This window comes from Pelecanus crispus, chromosome 7, assembly GCF_030463565.1.
Source record: "Pelecanus crispus isolate bPelCri1 chromosome 7, bPelCri1.pri, whole genome shotgun sequence".
In the NCBI taxonomy this organism is placed as follows: domain Eukaryota; kingdom Metazoa; phylum Chordata; class Aves; order Pelecaniformes; family Pelecanidae; genus Pelecanus; species Pelecanus crispus.
In genome coordinates, this window is record NC_134649.1 from 50,359,672 (window position 1) to 50,377,785 (window position 18,114).

Here is an 18,114-nt window from a genome sequence, read left to right on the forward strand (position 1 = left end):
AAAAGGACAAAAAAATTCTGGTGAACACAAATTTTGGGGGAAATGTGGTTTTATGCTTCCTAAATCTATTTGTAAACTGTCCTGGTTTCGGCTGGGATAGAGTTCATTTTCTTCCCAGTAGCAGGCACAGTGCTGTGGTTTGGATTTAGTAGGAGAATAACGCTGATAACACGCTGATGGTTTAGTTGTTGCTCAGTGCTGCTTATGCCAGGCAAGGACTTTTCAGCTTCCCATGCTCTGCCAGGGGCACAAGAAGCTGGGAGGGGGCACAGCCAGGAGAGCTGACCCCACCTGCCCCAAGGGCCATTCCATACCATACGGCGTCATGGGCAGTATGGAAACTGGGGGGGTTGGCCGGGGAGCAGCGATCGCTGCTGGGAACTGGCTGGGTATCAGTCAGCGGGTGGTGAGCAATTGCATTGGGCAGCACTTGCTTTGGGTATTATTATTATCATTATTATATTATTATCATTTTACTTTATTTCAATGATTAACCTGTTCTTATCTCAGCCCAGGAGTGTTTCTCCCTCTCACTCCTCCGATTCTCTCCCCCATCCCATGGGGGCAGGGGCAGTGAGCGATGGCTGTGTGGTGCTGAGCTGCTGCCTGGGGCTGAGCCACGACATAAACTAAGGCTAAATTCAGTCTGCAGCTTTGGTTGGAAGAGTCGGGGAGGAACTCGAGGAGGGCTGTACGTCTCCGTCTCATCCCACTGCCCTCAACAGCTTGGGGACTGCCGTGCCCATGCGGGAGAGCTGGGCCCCCCGTTGTACCTGGGAGCAATTTGCCTTCTGTGCATGGTGGCTTTGATCTCATTTTTGATGCTGTTCTTTGAAAACCAGTATCATCTTCTCTTCCAGTTGGGGATGGTGCAGCTCTGCAGACGGGTGCAGGGACTGTGCCCTGGGGTATCGGTAGGTGACGGCTGGGTCAGGACGCTGGGGAGTCTGAGGCACAAGTTCAACACCTCTCTGGGAAAGGAGGAAACTCACATTTTTGGATGCCTGTTTTGCTTATGGGGTAGGAGGGAGGCACCAGAATTGCCTGTGTAGCTCCTCATTTGTTTCCTCCTACAGGTCCCCAATAATGACTGTTTCCAATTCAAATTAAATGGAGATTGTTGGTTTAGGTAAAATTAATTGTATGACTTTTTATTTTAATGAGAAAAACTGAAGATTTAGCAACAACAAAAAAGTTTAATCTGTAAATTTTCTCTTTCAGTCTGGCAGCCAAACCAAAGAATTAGGTATTTGTACATCCTTAATTGCCAGCATCCTGAGTAATACCTTAAGATAAATCTCCTCTGTATCCAGCATCACCTAATTAAAACTTCTCCAGAAGCATGTGAGAAAGCAGGGGCCATTATAAGCATCAAAGTGAAACTGAAGACGGTTCTCTTTGTGCAAAGATTAACTAGATATGGCATTTCTTGAGATAGAAACTCCGCTACAATCAGTCTTGTCAGTGACTTAATGAAGTTCAGAGGGCTCTTCTATTGGAAATAAAAGTTGGGGGAAAAATTGTTTTTCACCAGCCAGGGAGAAAGGACCCAACTTCACTTTTCATTTTGTGTGTTTGCCAAAAAAAAAAAATCTGGAGGTGCTGTTAATTCCAGTTGAAATGTTAACATTTCTGTGTTTTCTCAGAGTGCTGCCAGTGGCTCACACTGTGGGGAATTTTAATGCCGGGAACAATCCCAAACAATCGGGTCAGTTTGCCAAAGTGGCACAAACCACTGGGAAAACTAGAAGCTGTAAAACCAAATAATTTTCCAGTTATTGTTTGAGGAAATGGTTTGCCTTGTTGTCTTATCCTTTTCACAGATTATTGTGCGTTTTCACGGCTTACTGGTTGGACAAAGGCGCATCTGGAAAGGCTGAACCTACCAGGGCTGCTCCTGGTGTTCCCATCCCGGATTTGATGTTATTACAAAAACGTTTGCTGGCAGCAGGGAAGGATGAAAAAGATGCCAGCGTTAGACTTCTATACATAGCCTAAAAGAGAAAGGATATTGTTTCCGGAGTAGAGTGGCATAGAACTGACTGCCTCATCGTCGTTGTTGTGCCCACCTTTCATAGACTAATTCCTGTGAATTTCTAGAACTCCATCGTTAAAGGAGTTGAACGTTTGCTTGCAGAATTGCTTGAATGATGTATCTTATACGTACTGCATTCACATCTCTTGCATGCATCTCCAGTATTGATTATCTTTGCGTTTGGTTGCAGAATCCTGGTTACATGCTCTTCATGCACTAGACAGAAATAACCATGGCAAACGACAGGAACCCGCTTTGTCACCGGCTGGTTTAAAGCGTGGTGCTGCTAGTGGGACCAGTCCTGGGGTGACTGGGAGGCTCCCAGCGCCACGCAGCCTGCAGACTGCGGCTGCTGGAGCTGTGCAGAGCAGCCCCGTCTCCGTCGCAGGGTGCAGCATGGGTTTGACTCCCGGACTGCCATTAATTGCCATAGCAGTTTGTAGCTAGTAGAGCATTTGCCACATCCAGAGTAATGTATTACTGCAGAAATCCTATGACAAAATCCTTAATTTGCAACTTTCACGTTTTTACCGCTTAATTCCCTTGGAGGTTTTTACCTTGGGAGCGCTGTGAATTAGCTTGACAGTTTAAATAACTGTGCACATGTGTTTCTTATTGTAAGAAGAATGCAAGATGAGGGTATGAAAGTTAAACTTACTCAATATGTGCCATTTGGGCAATATACACCCAATTCCTTGGGCATCTATTATTGCTAGGGAATGAAAAATGACATGTGCCTCTGCCTGCCATGAGGTCCTCCGCCGAGATCAAAACACTTTTGTTCAAGCTCATAAGCTTGGATGTAAACAGAAGCTAATGTGACTAGTACAGTCGGGTGGCTGGGATGGATCACCCTGCTGCTGCAATAAGAGCTTGTGCTCGCATGTCAAATGCTGCCCAGTGTGGACTTGAGCACAACAAAGCAAATAAGAAAATAATACACATTGACCCATTTTGGTGGCTGGGAGCACGTATTAGTCAATTTGTAATAGTGTCACTTTCCTGGAAGAGACACTAGCAGTTTAAAATCAGAATATCCATCAACGTGTCTGAATTGTATTATCTGGGTCTTGGTCCTCTTGCATCTTACTTCTCTGCCTTTTTTATTTGCCCTTGATCTGCCTTGTTTCTGTTCTGCTCTAGCTGTTTCTGTTCCTAATGTTGCTTCAGAGCGTGCTGTCTCATGCTGGTCTCTCCTGCTGCTGTTATGTTGAAAGCAGAGTAGCTATCATACTGCAAATAAAATATTTGGGGTTTAATCGTTGATATTTGCCATTCACCCATAATTCCTGCTTACCATTTAATGATAATTCCAGAGGTGGCACAACAGTTAACAGGGTTTCACATCAGCCACTCCATCTGGGAAAGCTCTTCCACCATCCTGGCTGTAAGAGCAGCTTTCCCTCTAGCTTGGGCTAAACGCAGAGTGTCTGACCGCTGCCCACTGCCATAACAACTGGGTGTGAAAAAAGGAGCTCTGTTACCTCCCTTCGCAGTGGGCAGCAGAAAAGCTAAGAGCTGGCTTCCCAAAGGTAGTAAAAAACTCTCTATCACCAAAAGGACCTGAAATCTGCCCTCCCCAATTCCACACTATTTTCTTTCTCCACCCTGAGTCCTCTTTTCTTTAAAAAACCCGTGGAGATTACATACTTTGAAACTGTACATTGCATTAGAGGCTTTTTCCCTTGCTATCGAGAGTCTGGCCACAGCGGTCTCTCTGTCCAAAGATGCTCCGTTCAGCTGCAATCATTATTGACTATAACAAGATTTTTGGCTTCTCCATCCAGGCAATAGAGACTGCGTGACCCACACAATAGGTGTAGTTATTGTCAGGGTGGCTTGCTGAGCTAGCAGCCTGCCCAATGATTTTAGCCTTTTTTCAAGCACTTAAATCATACAGGACACAATTACTTTAATATTAAATACTGATTTTTTTTTTTTTTTAATAATGGTTTTACAACAACAAGGTATCACCTGCAACAAGGTATCACCTGATCTAGGGTGGGTTTTTTTTCTTTTTTCCCCTGGGTACAGGGATTCTTTAATGTAAATAGACTCTTTACGACAGAAATATCACTGTCGTGGGTGCCAGGTCTAAGACCCCTTTGCTTCTGTTTCTCTCTGCACGCCTCGTGGGGTGGTCGTTTCTCTATGGTGGGGCCGTGGTATCTGGGGCACCTGTAAGCGTTCTTCTGTCCTGATTTAAAAGGCTCTTGAAGTTACTTACTGGTACAGTAATTAGAAATCCGAAGGTGTGGGGAGCGTTGCTCTGTGTGCCTGTCTGCCGGTGTGTCTTCTTCGGGGCTGCATTTCCGAGCCTCTTGTGAGAGAGCCCGCTTTTTCAGAAGGAAAGCGATGGAGCGCTATGAGGGATTGCAAAGGATCTTTGCAGCAGCCTCAGATGTGCCTAAATAATGGCTGCATCCAGCATGTGAAAGCCCTTTGGTCTCGACGCTGTAAAATATATCCGCTCCTGTTCTGCTGTGTCAAAGTGGGAGCCTCTTGAAAGGACACTGGAGAGAATGCATGAATTTTCAAGCGACAAATCTTGGCGCTTTGTAACAGTCTGTGGGTTGGGTTGGTGGAGTTTTTTTGGTAGTTTTTTTTCCTCTCTCAATGCATTCTCCAAAGTTGCCACGTCCTTATTTTACAAGAGAAACTGGAGTCTGTCGTGGGAGATTTGAAGTAGCTTGGCTTGGCGTGATGGAGTGCCAGGGAGGGCACGGGCACTTCCCAGGAGCAGCTAACAACTTTAAATTCTCCTTAGGCATGATGCCAGGACGGAGAGATTTTTTCCTTAACAGAGACACACGGATGACTTCCCCTCGATTTCCAGCTGTCTGCGGGTGCCCTGTGCTTGGGAGATGCCTTGGCCCTGCTCGTGGAGCAGGAGTCTCAGGCTGGAAGCCGGAGCTGGCTGGGAGGTTGTGCTTTTAACCAGCACGAGATCCGTGCCAAGAGGGGCGTTTCAGGAAAGCTGGGTAGCCCTGCTCATGGATTTGAGTTCATTCCGTCTAATTGTGACTGAGGAAAATAAAAAGAGCATTTAAAACATGTTTAAACTTCTTGAACTTACAAGCAATGAGACGTTCTTTCCTCATTTAACAATGAAGTTTGCTTTTAAAAATCAGTACTGTTTTCTTTCAAAGAAAAAAATCGGGTTGCAATAATTTCAGGTTGTAATAATTATAAAACAAAATGAAACATCCTGTGTGAGTCAGAGAAGAACTTGGGGGTTGTTATTCTCTTTTATTCTTTCTCAGCCTTTCCTTTTCACCATTTTATTTCTTCCCACTGAAACCAATCTTTTTTTTCCCCTGGAGTTTTTGGATCAGCTAGTACCAAAAGACCTGGCTTGACTTCAGGCAACCTCCGTGTCTCAGCTTCTCCACGTCTAAAATAAGGAAAAATGATCCTGACCTACTTTGTAAAGTGCTCAGAGATCTGCAGAAGAGCCACATTTTGCAATTTTAAAACCATGCATTTGGTCTTTGCGGATGCTCGGTGGTTTTCCTCCAGGTGTTTGTATGTCTGCTCTGCCGTGGTTTCAGATGATTATGTTGTCCTTTGGCAGACTGCGGGCAGACAGCGGGTGCTGACGGTGGATAAGCCTCCTCCTCCTCTATGCTCTTTCCCTGAGAACACCTTCTCTATTAGTTCGTTTAACAGCATTTTTAAATCTGCATTTTAAAGCATATCTGTGAATATCTCCATTGTCCTGCTGTCTTTTAATTAACTTATCCTCGCTGCATCTCTGATATTTTATTAATTAACACACTGTGCAGTATACTGAGGAAGTTGGCATCTAAGATGCCATAAGATGAAAGCGTCTAGCACTGAGAAACAAAATAGTGAAGGTAGAAGTTGTGGTTTCATCGTTTCATCTGCCAACAATGCCAACTGGATATGTGATCCCGCCGGCCCAAAACAAGCTACCTAACTGTAATATGTGAACTGTGCTAAAAGTGAGTGTTCCTTTGGCACGGCTGTATTTATCGCTGTTACTGTGTTGATACTATTTTGCAGTGTTACCTGTGTATTTGTGCGAAGCCCAGTTCGCAGACATGGGCTTCATCTTGAGGCTTCAGTTGCCGGGTCGGGTCCGTCTCATTTGGTGATGGGCGTTTGAATGAGTAACGATTCTCTTGAACAGTCTTTGCTTTGCCAATATTTCAACTCCTTTACTGTTCCAATTCTGGATAAGTTGTTTCAGTGGAAGCGTTTTCCCTCAATATCCTTCAACTGGCAAACTTAAAAAGAATGTCAGCTCTTCACCAAGATAAAGTTTGTGTAATACATTGTCAACGTCATTTGCCTTTCAGCTTGTTGGGTTTTTTAAAATCAGTTTAAGCTTGTTCAGGTTGTCTGGTTTTGCTTGTTGGTTTGTTTGTTTGTTTGTTTGTTTGTTTGTTTTTTGAATCCCTCTACTGACTGGTTTATTTGTTTATTTTGCTTTTTTATGGTATTGTTTTTGCCCATCTGTTTAATCCATGACCCTACCCAGGCATGCAGACTGTGTGTATTCCAATGAGTGATCTGTGCAAAAAAATAATTGTACGAATGCCTCAGGAAGCTCAACATGAAGATTAAGTGCTCCGTAAGGGCAGCGATCTGATCAGAGATTTTGTCTTCCTCCCAGGCTCCCCTTCCAACCACGTGTATTTCCCACCGCCTTTCCTGTGCTCTCCAGTGATGGAGTCTTTTTCTTCTTTCTTAAACAGGTGGGCTCTGCATTGCTCAGTCCCTGAAAATCCCCCAGGATCGCAAGGACAAGACCATCGACTTTGATAAAATTATCAAGCAGCTCCTAGAAACTCCCAATGCCAGGGCCATCGTTATTTTTGCCAATGATGAGGACATAAAGTAAGGATGACTGAGGGAACTGATTCGTTTGTGCTTGATAGCTATGCAGAAAAGAGGAAGCAAGTAAGAATATGAATATATATGTAAGAATATGAGTGGTAAGAGCACGGTCGGTAAGAGCGATGTGGAGTTTACACTGTGGAGGGTAGCACCAGGCACAGAGGTGCTGCTGTTGCTGCTCCAGGCTGTGCATCGCTGTAGTGGGGAGACGGGACTGTTGATCAAGGTCCGGAAGCTTTTCCTGTCATAGGGTTACTCATGCATATGAAGGCAGACCCAACCTTAGCTCTCAAAGAGGAATTAAGAAGTTGCCCCTCTCTCCCAACTCATGCTACTATGTATTATTCATTAATTCAGGGTCTATTTTATGGCAAGTGATGGTTACTAGTAATAAAAAGGCTTGGATGCTCAAGGTTAAACCACATAAGGTGCTCAAGGAGCATGTACGACTTGCTCATAAAATCATACAAAGAGTATTTTAAAAGCAGGACTCTCATTTCTCGCTTGCCCATCTTCCATATTCTCTCTCCAGAATTTTAAATTAGCTTAAAATTGTGATGGCATTGTCAATGCTGAGAGGTTTAGTTAAACGAAATGAGACACAAAGAAGTTAGGATAAAGTTGCAGGAAAGCCAGTGGCAAAACTGTAAGTTTTAGTGGAATCAGGATTTCAATCTTAGGATATAGGGTGAATTAAAAGCGAGGTCCAATCTGTGCTGCATGGATTGTGATATGGTGTGTTGTGAAATTCCTGAGCTTTGTTGGTTCCAGGAATATGCTATTCCTGTTCATTCTCCAGTTGCAACACGCCATTTTTCCCAAGCAATTATATGTTTAAATGAAATTAATTTGTGAACAAGATGCTCTTTTCCACAGGCAAATCCTTGCAGCCGCTAAGAGGGCAGATCAAGTTGGTCATTTCCTCTGGGTGGGCTCGGACACGTGGGGCTCCAAGGTGAGCCCGTTACTTCAGCAGGAGGACGTCGCTGAGGGAGCCATCACCATCCTGCCCAAGCGAGCAACCATAGAGGGTAAGAGTTCCTTTCTGCTTGACTCTCTCTCCTGCTTCCTGAAATGCTGGTGGTACAAAATTGATCACCCACAATTTTTTTTTTCGTATGTGTTTTGTGAATAAATGTGTAAAGACTTGGCAGGATACAAAGAGTATAAAGTACATTGAGTAAGCCTTCACCTCCTGAAATTTTCCTAAATGTCTGTGTTCTTCACCTGAAAACTATATGTTATTTCAACAGCTGAGAAGCTACTAGCAGTTACTTATTAAAGGCACAATTTCAGAGCTTATATTAAGCTGTGGTGATATGACAGGGCCTTTATCACTTATGAGAAAGTAAACCGAAATGATCTTAACATATCATGTATATACAGAGGAAGAGAAAATCTTTTGCAATTTATGTATCGTCTCTGAAGCAGTGGATAAGTTTTCTACTGAAGTAAAAACTCATTTTTAAATCAGAAGTTTCCATTTAAACTTAGTTTAGCTTTTATTTCATTCAGATCAAACGCTATATTTACTTATGCATATTGCTTGCATGCTTCGCAAACATATGTACTTGTACATATGCATGTGTATATAAAAATCATGGGAAACTTTTTTTACACAATCCCTTCATTTTTCAACATTTCTTTGTGTTCTGAAGTGTTTGCTGTCTGATCTTGGCTCGATTTGTTAGCCGTTTTGTCTGTTTAGATGTTTAACTATCCAAATGGCTTCCTCTGGGCAAACCAAACTTGCTGATTAGAGTCCGTGGTCTCTATAATATGAAAAGTTCTTTACTCACTGAGTAAAGAAAAAGAACTCCTCGGCTGACACGTGGCTTTGTGTTGGGCAGGGTCTCCAAAGAGTCCTTGAAGGTGTTGCCCGCATTAAAATAGGTTCTTGTGTCTTCACTCACTGGAAAACCAAGTATTTGCATTCATTTTTACTGAGTCTACACTGCTACCTCATTAGTTATTCTTCTCAGGTATATAATATGCTTCATCCTTTTACATGTTTTAAACCCTGGAGGCATTTCTGCATGTTTTTTCTCCATAAATACGTAAAGTTGATAGACAATGAAGTGTTTTGTTTCTGAAAACCAGGATATTTTAATAATCTTTTCATACCGTCTGTATTCATCCCTGAGGGTTTCTGACACAGAAATGGAAAGTCTGCCAACAGTACACAGAAACAAAAACTTCCCAAGTTTGTTTGTTTTAAAACATTTTCCTTCTATATTACACATTAAACACAGTATACATAACAGGAAACATGAGGTTTGCTTTTGGACACAGTAAGTGAGGATAACAGAGTGGAAGGGTTCAGGTACAGAAAGTCGGCTAAACAACAGTTACGAATATTAATGTATTTACCATGTCTGCAAAAAAATGTGTCCGTTGAGCCCGCAAGTATCTTCTTATTCAGTGAATATATTAGATGGTTGCCTAGAAGTTGGCTAGTTGCGTTTTGCACTTGTAGTCACGTAGATTGCCTGATTACTTGTTTGTGATGCCTACATTACATTTTGCCTCTATATAATAGCGTTCATTCTTCAGGAGCGGGTGCCATACAGCAGCTACGTATCTGGAGGTCTGTGAGTTGGATGTTACATTCCAGAAAGGGAAAAACACTCAGCCAAAAGTAGATACTGTACTCGGTATGAGAGGCAGAGCAAAGTGTCCCAGAATAGCAGTTGCACTGTCAATAGCAAATGTTTCCTGGCTGCTCTGTGACTGCTCAGAAAGGTTCAGGCTGGTTCTTCCCTTTTTCAATCCCGTTCATCCATCCCTAATTGCCATCTGTATCTGCCATCTGCTTAGTCCTGTTAGGAGGAAGAGTGAAGGGATGGTTAAGAGTGCAGAGCAAATTCCCATTCTCCTGAAGCAGTTTTCCAGAACTCAACATTTCCCCTTTCCGACTGATTCCATTTCTGTTTCATCCACTAAGAGAGACATCCAGTGAAATCTGTTACTTACAGAAAGCAGTAATCCTTAGGTATTAGCATTTCTTTGCTTAGTGAGGCTGTTATCCGTATGGATTGTCTGCCTTTCTTGCATTTAGACTGCTGCATGTTGTTTTGTTTTCCTTTCTGTTGTTGTAGTAATTTCATTTGGCTATGAATCCAAGAGAACTGGAAAGAGACGTTTTAATGTTATTCTTTCATCATCCAGCAATGAACATCTGCTTCCTAAAATTTAGTAATGCATTTCTTTTGATGAATACATGAAATAAATGAAATAAGAAGCCTTGATTTTCCCTATAAATTGATGGAAACAAACTAAATTAGCAGAATGGAACTCAATTTGCCCTGAAGGACCATGTCTTGAGCCACATCGCAGCCTAGCAGTCTCCTTTTTGTGCGGCTGTGTGCAGCAGTGCTGCCGCCTGCCCCTGCGGCTCACGGGCTCCAGGTCAAGGCAGCAGTTAAGCGCCAGCTTAATTCCCACTGGGTTTGGTGAGAGCTTCTTTAGTAGGCATGAATAATTATTTTACTTCTCAAGAGCATCTTCATTTTTTTCTTTCCTTTTGTCGCTGCGTTAAATAGTCTTTGTAATATGTTAGAGAAAGATTCCTAACAACCTTCACTGGAAACAGAGAGCACTGCAGCTCCCATACCTTAACCTGAAATATGTGATACTGGTAGCCTCTTCTCACGCTTCAGGGAAAAATGAGAGGCTAATAAGCTGAAAAATGCTAAATTGCATTGAAAATTAATTTGCCTGCATGTTCAAGTGTATATGGTACACTTTGGATTGTCAGATTTTTTTATGTCTGTAAAGCTATTGGTCCTGTAAGTCATAAACTGAAACAGACATTATATAGAAAAAGGCGGTTTTCAAATAACTCTTCTCCCTCAGCCATGACTCTTCACTTCAAAATACGGATGTGAAACAGGTGTGTTGGCGTGTTTACACCTATCTTCACATATACCACTTGAAGTTCCTATTTTTGGTAACAGTGGGAATATCCCAGCAGCATCCAACTCCAGAGAGAGTCTGAAGCGCTCGGTTTCTTGTAGAATCAGGCCCCAGATGCGCAGTTATTTGTCTGGATACTTGAGCTCACTCCTGGGACAAAATTTTCTTTGCCATAGTCCCATGGGGTGATTTAGGAAATCATTACATGAACTGAATTCATTCATCTTAAGTCAGTCTTAATATAGCCCGATTGTCTTTGATGTAATTATGCTGAAAGGATAAAGTTGCATCTTATTTGCTTAATTGCGGTAGACAGTGAGCCAGAGGAAGTGCACACTTAAATAGTAATCACTTCAGGAAAAGTTGTGTTTGGAACAAGCTCCATAGCCAACTTAGCCAAGTATCAACTAAGTTGCAAGGCTTTGCGAGGTTTTCAGGGGAAAAAAGCAGAATGTATTTCTTTTTAGAACAACTATGGCAGCAGAATGTTGTATTCCGGCTATTGTTGCTTTGAACTCTTCCAAAAAAAAGGTTGTGATGGTGTGTCCTCTTAGAGAAGATTAGTAAAACATCAGCCCAGCCCCGAAACTCAGCGTACGCTCAGAGGAACAAGCACAGTGTGTTGCATTGCAGAACTGCAAGTCCCCGTGCTTGTGTGTGCGAGAGCTTGCAGTCATAAGCCTTATTTTGAACAGTCTCACTCAAGAGTATATCCTTGTTAACATTTTTGTGAAGAGGTGTAATGTAACCACAGAGCAAGTGTTAGTGCTAGAAGATGAGAAAAATTAAACAGTTTAAACGACAGACAAAACCTGTATTTCTAATTAAAGTTTGAATGGGATGTATTATTATTATTATTACTATTACATTCATTTTATGGTAATATAGAAATGATTAACATCTGTGGCTCTGCATGCATCTGACGTTCATTAAAACAACACCACCACAGAAAAACATCTGCAAAAAGTCTTTCTTCTTAAAAATGCATTTGGTGGGGTTTTACCTACTGCTTTGTTCCTCAGAAACCCTTATTCTTCTTCATTCACCTGAATAGAAAGAAAAACGTTGCACATGGGGCAGATTCCCGTGTCAGTTTGGTGTTGAAGAACAGAAAGAGTGCCCAGCTAATCACGGGAAGGGTAAAATGAGGAGCAAGTGTGAGCTACAGGTGGATTTTGGGCAAGCAAAAGCAGGTTATTATGGAGTAACAATGCTATCAATATCACGGTCAAAATGGGAGATGTTGAGGCAGGTATAACAAGTCCCCAAAATTTGAAGTGCCAGAGGGAAAATGGAAGCACAGTGGAAAAATGAAAAGAAAGGTTGAGACTTGAAAAAAAAACAGTGTTTTTTTCTTGCAGTTCAGCTGAGCTACTTGCCTTCAGACTAGCAAATTACTGTACGGGGTTGTCTTTTCCTTAGGCAGTGATAGTCTAAGAGAAAGTTGTTCATTTGTCTCATTCTTCATTTGAAGTCCCAGAAGCTTTGTAGACCATCCAAACCAGCAAGAAAGGAAATATGGAAACACTGCCTGGATTCTCGTGGGTTGGACCATCATTCCAGCTGCGGATTTCCCCAGCTGATGGCTGGGATGAACTGCAACTCTATTTCTTTGTAGACAGAAACGAACTTCTTCCACACTGATCTTTTTAATCACAAACTGACCTTTAAGTATTCCACTGCCACTTTACCTCTTCGTGTTTCAGTAGATTTAATACACTTCAGAGCATTTCCTCCTCTTGTTATCACTACTATACCTAAATCTAATTACACATTTTAACTGCCTGGGGTAGCTCTCTTTATTACACTATATAGATGTATAGAAGAGTTAGCTGGATGACCCTCTGATTAAAGATGATAACACTACTGGTCCAGACATCCATTAAAGTTCTCCCTAGCAGGCAGATTCCAAGTCGGGAGTTCCTAAATTCTTTCCCTGGAGGAAGAGCAGATCTTTCTGTAGTGATAAGAAAATATCTGTGGCACAAGGGATGGAAAAGCCTGATCCTTTTGCAGCAGGTTTCTGCAGGACTTGCTGAATTCAACATGGAAAGCTGTTAGACAATGCGTGTCCAGAAGGTGCTCAAGTCTGAGGAACAGAGTCGGGCAGATGGTCTTGGGTTTCAAAATGATGGTCTTTCCTGGTTTTGTTCTTTTCTTTCACATTTTTTCTTCTAGTCTAAGCAATATCCACACTTCAGATTTTAAATTTTCTTATGTCAGTCTGCAGTATCTATTCAGATGAAAAGTGGCTCATTAAACACCTTCAGCCGTGTGGCAGTAGAGAGCATGCGTAGTACGTAGAACAGTCACATTCAGGATGTTGGTTGGACCTTTGAAAGGTGGCTACAACCCGCTGCGTGGCAGGCCAGCAATATATTTTTTATCAAATGCAATGTCACAGCTGAAATGAGGAAATAAGCAGCTTTATTCCTGCAAAAATATTCCTATCGTGCAACTCCAAGATTTATCCTTTCACCGTTGGTCCCGTGCAGACCTGGGTGAGGTGCTCAGAGCTTGCCCAGGTGTTGCAGTCGGGGCAGCATCCCTGGGCATCCCCTCCAACCTCAAAGCTCTCACTCAAGGCTTAGCACAGGAGGAACCTGGTAAGCCCTTGTTAATACCTCTTAGTATCTTGTTAAGCCCCGTAGTAGTGAAAACCAGTCTTTTCAAGAGACAGCGGCAATTCTGGATGCTCTTTTGTAATCTATCCACTCTGATACATTGAGGTTTGCAGGATCTGTAGAAAATATTGAACACCACCTTTTTAGGAAATATGGGTCATAAAGTCCTAGAGATAGAACTAGAAGAGAGGTAAGTAATTTCTGAAAATCACAGCTATATTTTTAAGGGGTCCAAATGCCTCCAGTAGCTCCTATAAAGTTTCAAAAATAAATATATATAATTTCCATGAATTGAAAATGTCTTTCTCTTCAGGGATATCTCAGAAATTGTTTTCCTCTTAACCTCAACTGTAAAGAAGATGAACGACTATCTCCTTACCTCTTACTTTCTGTTGTTCCGATGCCTCTTTTCTGTGCTAAAATTTTCAAATTGGGCTCTTATACTATGGTTCATATTGTTAGCATCCATGCTACTGACTTAGCACTTTCAGATATCTGGTTCTTCCTCTAATTTTTTTCCATTTAAAATAGTCTTCTTTATCTTTCTTTCTTATGTGTGATCTGTTTTCATGGACACCAGCTCACAGTGAAATGAAACCAAGGAGAGGAACAGCTGTAAGAGAAATACAGAGGCCAATATATACATACAGATGATGCTAATTGGTTTGAAAGTTTGACAAAATGCTTTGCCAATGATGGAAAAAAACTGTTCTTTATGGTCCACGTTCAGAATTTGATGCAACTAAACAATGGGATTCAACTAGACTTAAGATTAATGATTCAATTCCAGCAAGCTATGGATGTGGCCGAGGTTTGCGATCTTGTGAAGCTCTCCGCTATGAGGTTAAAGGATGGCTCAAATTCCGCACAAGGAAGTGCATAGCTATTTAAGAAAAATAGAAGCGTTGCAAGTGTTGTAAACCAACATAACTGTCCTTGAATTTTTCAGTTGTTTGTCTTCCAAAGAGATGGTGAATCATGTTTTTAATGTTTTGGTTTTATTTCCAACAAGAGCTGATTTGCTTCTTTTTCGTTTGGGCAGTATTAAAGCCAGGGAAAAAAAAAACAAACACAAAAAACAATGAGAGAGGAGTGATTTAAGAAAAAATTAGAATGAAATTGTATCTCAGTGTTTAGTGGCTCTCAAATATTTTACCTTCACATCCCCAGTCTAGCTAAGCAGAGGAGCTCAGCGTTCATTTTCCTCTGTGTTAGAGACAGCATTGAGTTTTAGCCAACATTAATAAATATGGCATGCTGTTCTGCATCTAGCGATGGCTGCATTGACCCCAGGATGTTTCGCTGGGAAGGATGGGCTTTGTGCAGCACTTACCCACCTCCTCCCTGAACAGAACAGAAGACTGTCTTATCTCATAATATTTGTAAAATAGTCCGGTTTGGATTTTTTTTGTTTACAGCCTGGTTCAGAGTCTTTTACAGCGCTCTGTTGTTCTCGAGCTTTTTTCTCTATGTTCCTGGGGCGCGAGTGTGTGCTTTTAAAAGAGTAAGTGAGATGGAAAGATCTGGCTCGGGGGGGCTGGTTCATGCAGGGCTGCCGGGGCCAGGGGATCGCTGCAGCCTCGCTATAGCAGCGCCCGTGGACACCAAAAGCCAGAGGGGACTCCAGTCATAAGGGAAGAGACATAAGAGAAGGAGCATGGACCATCACTCCCAACTTCACTCATTCTTCCCATTACCTCCCCTGAATTTTCCTCTCATCTCCTTGCCACCGCCCATCTCACCTGTTTTACTTCCTGCGCTGCTGGAAAGGCTCCAGCATTGGTGCATTTGTTCTGCTGGAAAGGCTCCAGCGTTGGTGCATTTGTTCTGCTGGAAAGGCTCCAGCGCCAGTGGATTTGTTCTTCCTTGGCACCTCCAGGTTGGCTGTCTGAGAGCAGCGGGACCAGCTCCGCGATCTTCCCTTCCCCGTGCTGCCAGCAGCGGGCTCCAGCGCCTGGGAGGGGGCACAGCCCTGGTCTCTGGGGTTTCTGTAGTGTAGTTCCAAGCAATAACAATCAGGAAATACACTTCAAGGCTGGTTTGTGTCAGTAGCTTGACAGAGCGACGCCAGTTTGGACACTATCTCTTACAAGTAAAGTTTGCACGAAGGACAAGATATATAAAGGTTTATCTGCATTTTTTCCCCCATGAGTAAATGGTCTTTACCAGCTTTGGAATTAAAATGCTGAGGATGTTGTGTGCTCATATTATTAAGTAAGTAAATACAGAAATGTGTCATCTGTTAAGATAGGTTTGTTATTTCATCCCATACGTTTTGTCAAAAAGATGCTTTCAAATGACACTTCATATTCCTTGTAGAAAACCTGTTAGCTGGCCAAGTGCAGGTGAAGGAAGAATTTACCTTTTTGTTCTTCTGTATCAATCACACAGTGTTTAAAGTCATTCTACCCACAAACTTGTTGGGAATGTATCTTTCCCAATGCTGATGAAGCCATTAATTGAATTTAGATTAATACTGCAGTAACCTGGGAATCCAAGACACACTTGCAGCCGTGAAAAGTTTATTGCATATCGATTGCAGCCTGTTGAAAAGTCACTCTGGGAGTTAAGATTAGCTTCGATTCCTCCTGGCTTAGTGCTGAGTCTCATTGCCTCTTGCCTGTGTACATAGGGACTCGTGCTACAGGAGTGCAGCATGCAAGGACAGACGGATGGATGGACAGACGTGTGCAGCGGGCCGGGCAGTGGGCTGGGCTGAGCGCTGCCAAAGTGAGCGTGCTTTAGCTGGGATGCTTAGTGAGCCGGGCATCACGCCTCGCTTGTCTTATACACCCTTTCGTGGGCTGCCAGTTTGAAGCCTCACGATGAAAAGTGTGGTGCAATTAAACGTTGGCTTAAATACCGCAGCACAGTGACGCCCAGTCTCCTCAGACTGATCGCTACGGTAATGCTGGAGATTCAGGCAAGCAGGGGCTAGTCCCTGACTGCAGGCAGAAATTGTGCATTCACGGTGGTGTTGCAGCAGCAGTGCGGTGCCTGGCTTTAATGGGTTGAAGCGAAGGCTCTAGGGAGAGGTTTAGTAAGTTCAAAGAGACAGTAGCTTAAGGGTAGCATTATTTTTTAATATGTGCATATAGAGAAGTTAAGAAACACAATTTTTATAAAGGTCCAAATTAATGTTATTTTTGTAGTTTTCTTTTAAAGGAAGGCATTGAAGCTTTCTGGTTTTTTTTTTCTTTTCTTTTAAGATTCCCTGTAAGTGTTAGTCATTGAGAAATACAGTCTCAACTGTAATCTCTGCGCTGCCACAGACTCAAAGGAAGTGCCCCATAGCGCTCCAAACCTGAGCTCCCATGGGGGAATGCATTCCAAAAAACCACATACTGTTGCAACTCAAAATGTGGATTTCTACATCATTTCAGTGTAGTATTTTGCTGAAGTTACACATCTGGCTGTTTTGTGGTGTTCAGTTATTGGAGTCCTTTTGGGGTTTCTTAGACAGTTTGAAGGTGTGATCTTTTTAGAGTATTAAAGAGAATTATCTGCCACTGCTCGGTGCAAGGCACAGCTCATAACCACCACAACATTAGCAAGAAATTTTATCTCAAATGGGGTTTGAACCAGTACCTTTTCAAATGGCGTTGCTGCTTCATAGCAAAGAAATTAGGTAGAAAGCTCTAATTGGACCATAAAGTAAGTTGTAAAATAAAGATTTAGGGAGCTTTCTCTTTGGGTCCTTGAAATGAAATAAACTGCTCGCCCAACCTGCAGCAGACCTGGCTTGCTCAAACTCAAGGTACTTCTCTGATCGGAGCCAGCTGTTATTCATTCTGCGGGTGTATGTGTCTGTCTCTCTATTTCTGTATTTTGTGTATTGCTCCCAGGGCTTATGTTGGCATTTTCTCTTTGATGTTCATATTTAACTGTTATTTCAGGACACTGGAGATTGTGTGGGTGGTTGTTTTGAGAGAGAGAGATGTGTACATGCACAGAGACTAGAATGGTTGATGCTGTAAGAAGAGATAATTTGCAGAACAATATTTAGCTGTTGATCACTGTTCCGATATATCATCAGTGGTCTTTGTTTTGGAATACCCTGAATTGCATCTTCTGAAGAACAATTTTCCTCTCAATGATCTGACACTGAAGTTGTCTGAGCTATCTGTGGACACATTTGGGCAGAGTATTTCCATCCAGAAAGGAAGAATCTTATTTTTAGAAAGCCTGCTATCTTTGTGTGCCAGCTCCTGATCCGCATGTGATCTGGTAGGAACCTCCAAGCCTTCCTCTGCAGGATTGCTCTGCACAGAAGGCGTTAATGGGTATCCGTGATTGGAGAGGGTTCACGGCGGACCGTTTCTTCCTCCACACAGCAGACAGCCATATGCTGCTTTCCAGCATTTTTGCAAGGCAGCAGAGCCAAGGGCAGCTTAGGCTGGCAACCAAATGTTCCATCCTTGCAGAGGCTGTTCAGCAACATGTGGATAGCACACGAAGGCGGCAAATGACGGTTTCCTGTACAACCCCCTCGGATTAGGAAATCCTGCTGTTTTCTGGTGCTGTTAGTCCTTGCTTCTGTGCAGGGTTTCAAGCCTCTTTTCTTGAAAGGAATTCATTTTCTGTCCATTAGTAGAATTGGCAGGATTTCCAGGATCTGGGGAGTGATGAAGCTTGAGGGACCTCACCGGACCCTGCATGAGTGAGCCCCTCCTGGGT

The 18,114-nt window shown here is 42.7% G+C and overlaps 1 protein-coding gene across 1 annotated transcript in view; it reads left to right on the forward strand.

Moving 5' to 3' along the window:
* GRM7 (glutamate metabotropic receptor 7) overlaps window positions 1-18,114 on the forward strand; it is a 303,787-nt gene that overhangs the window by 173,974 nt on the left and 111,699 nt on the right. Inside the window, exons 4-5 of the mRNA XM_075713720.1 lie at window positions 6,757-6,898; window positions 7,775-7,929. Of these exons, the coding sequence (XP_075569835.1) occupies window positions 6,757-6,898; window positions 7,775-7,929 (297 nt within the window). The remainder of the gene's footprint in view (window positions 1-6,756; window positions 6,899-7,774; window positions 7,930-18,114) is intronic.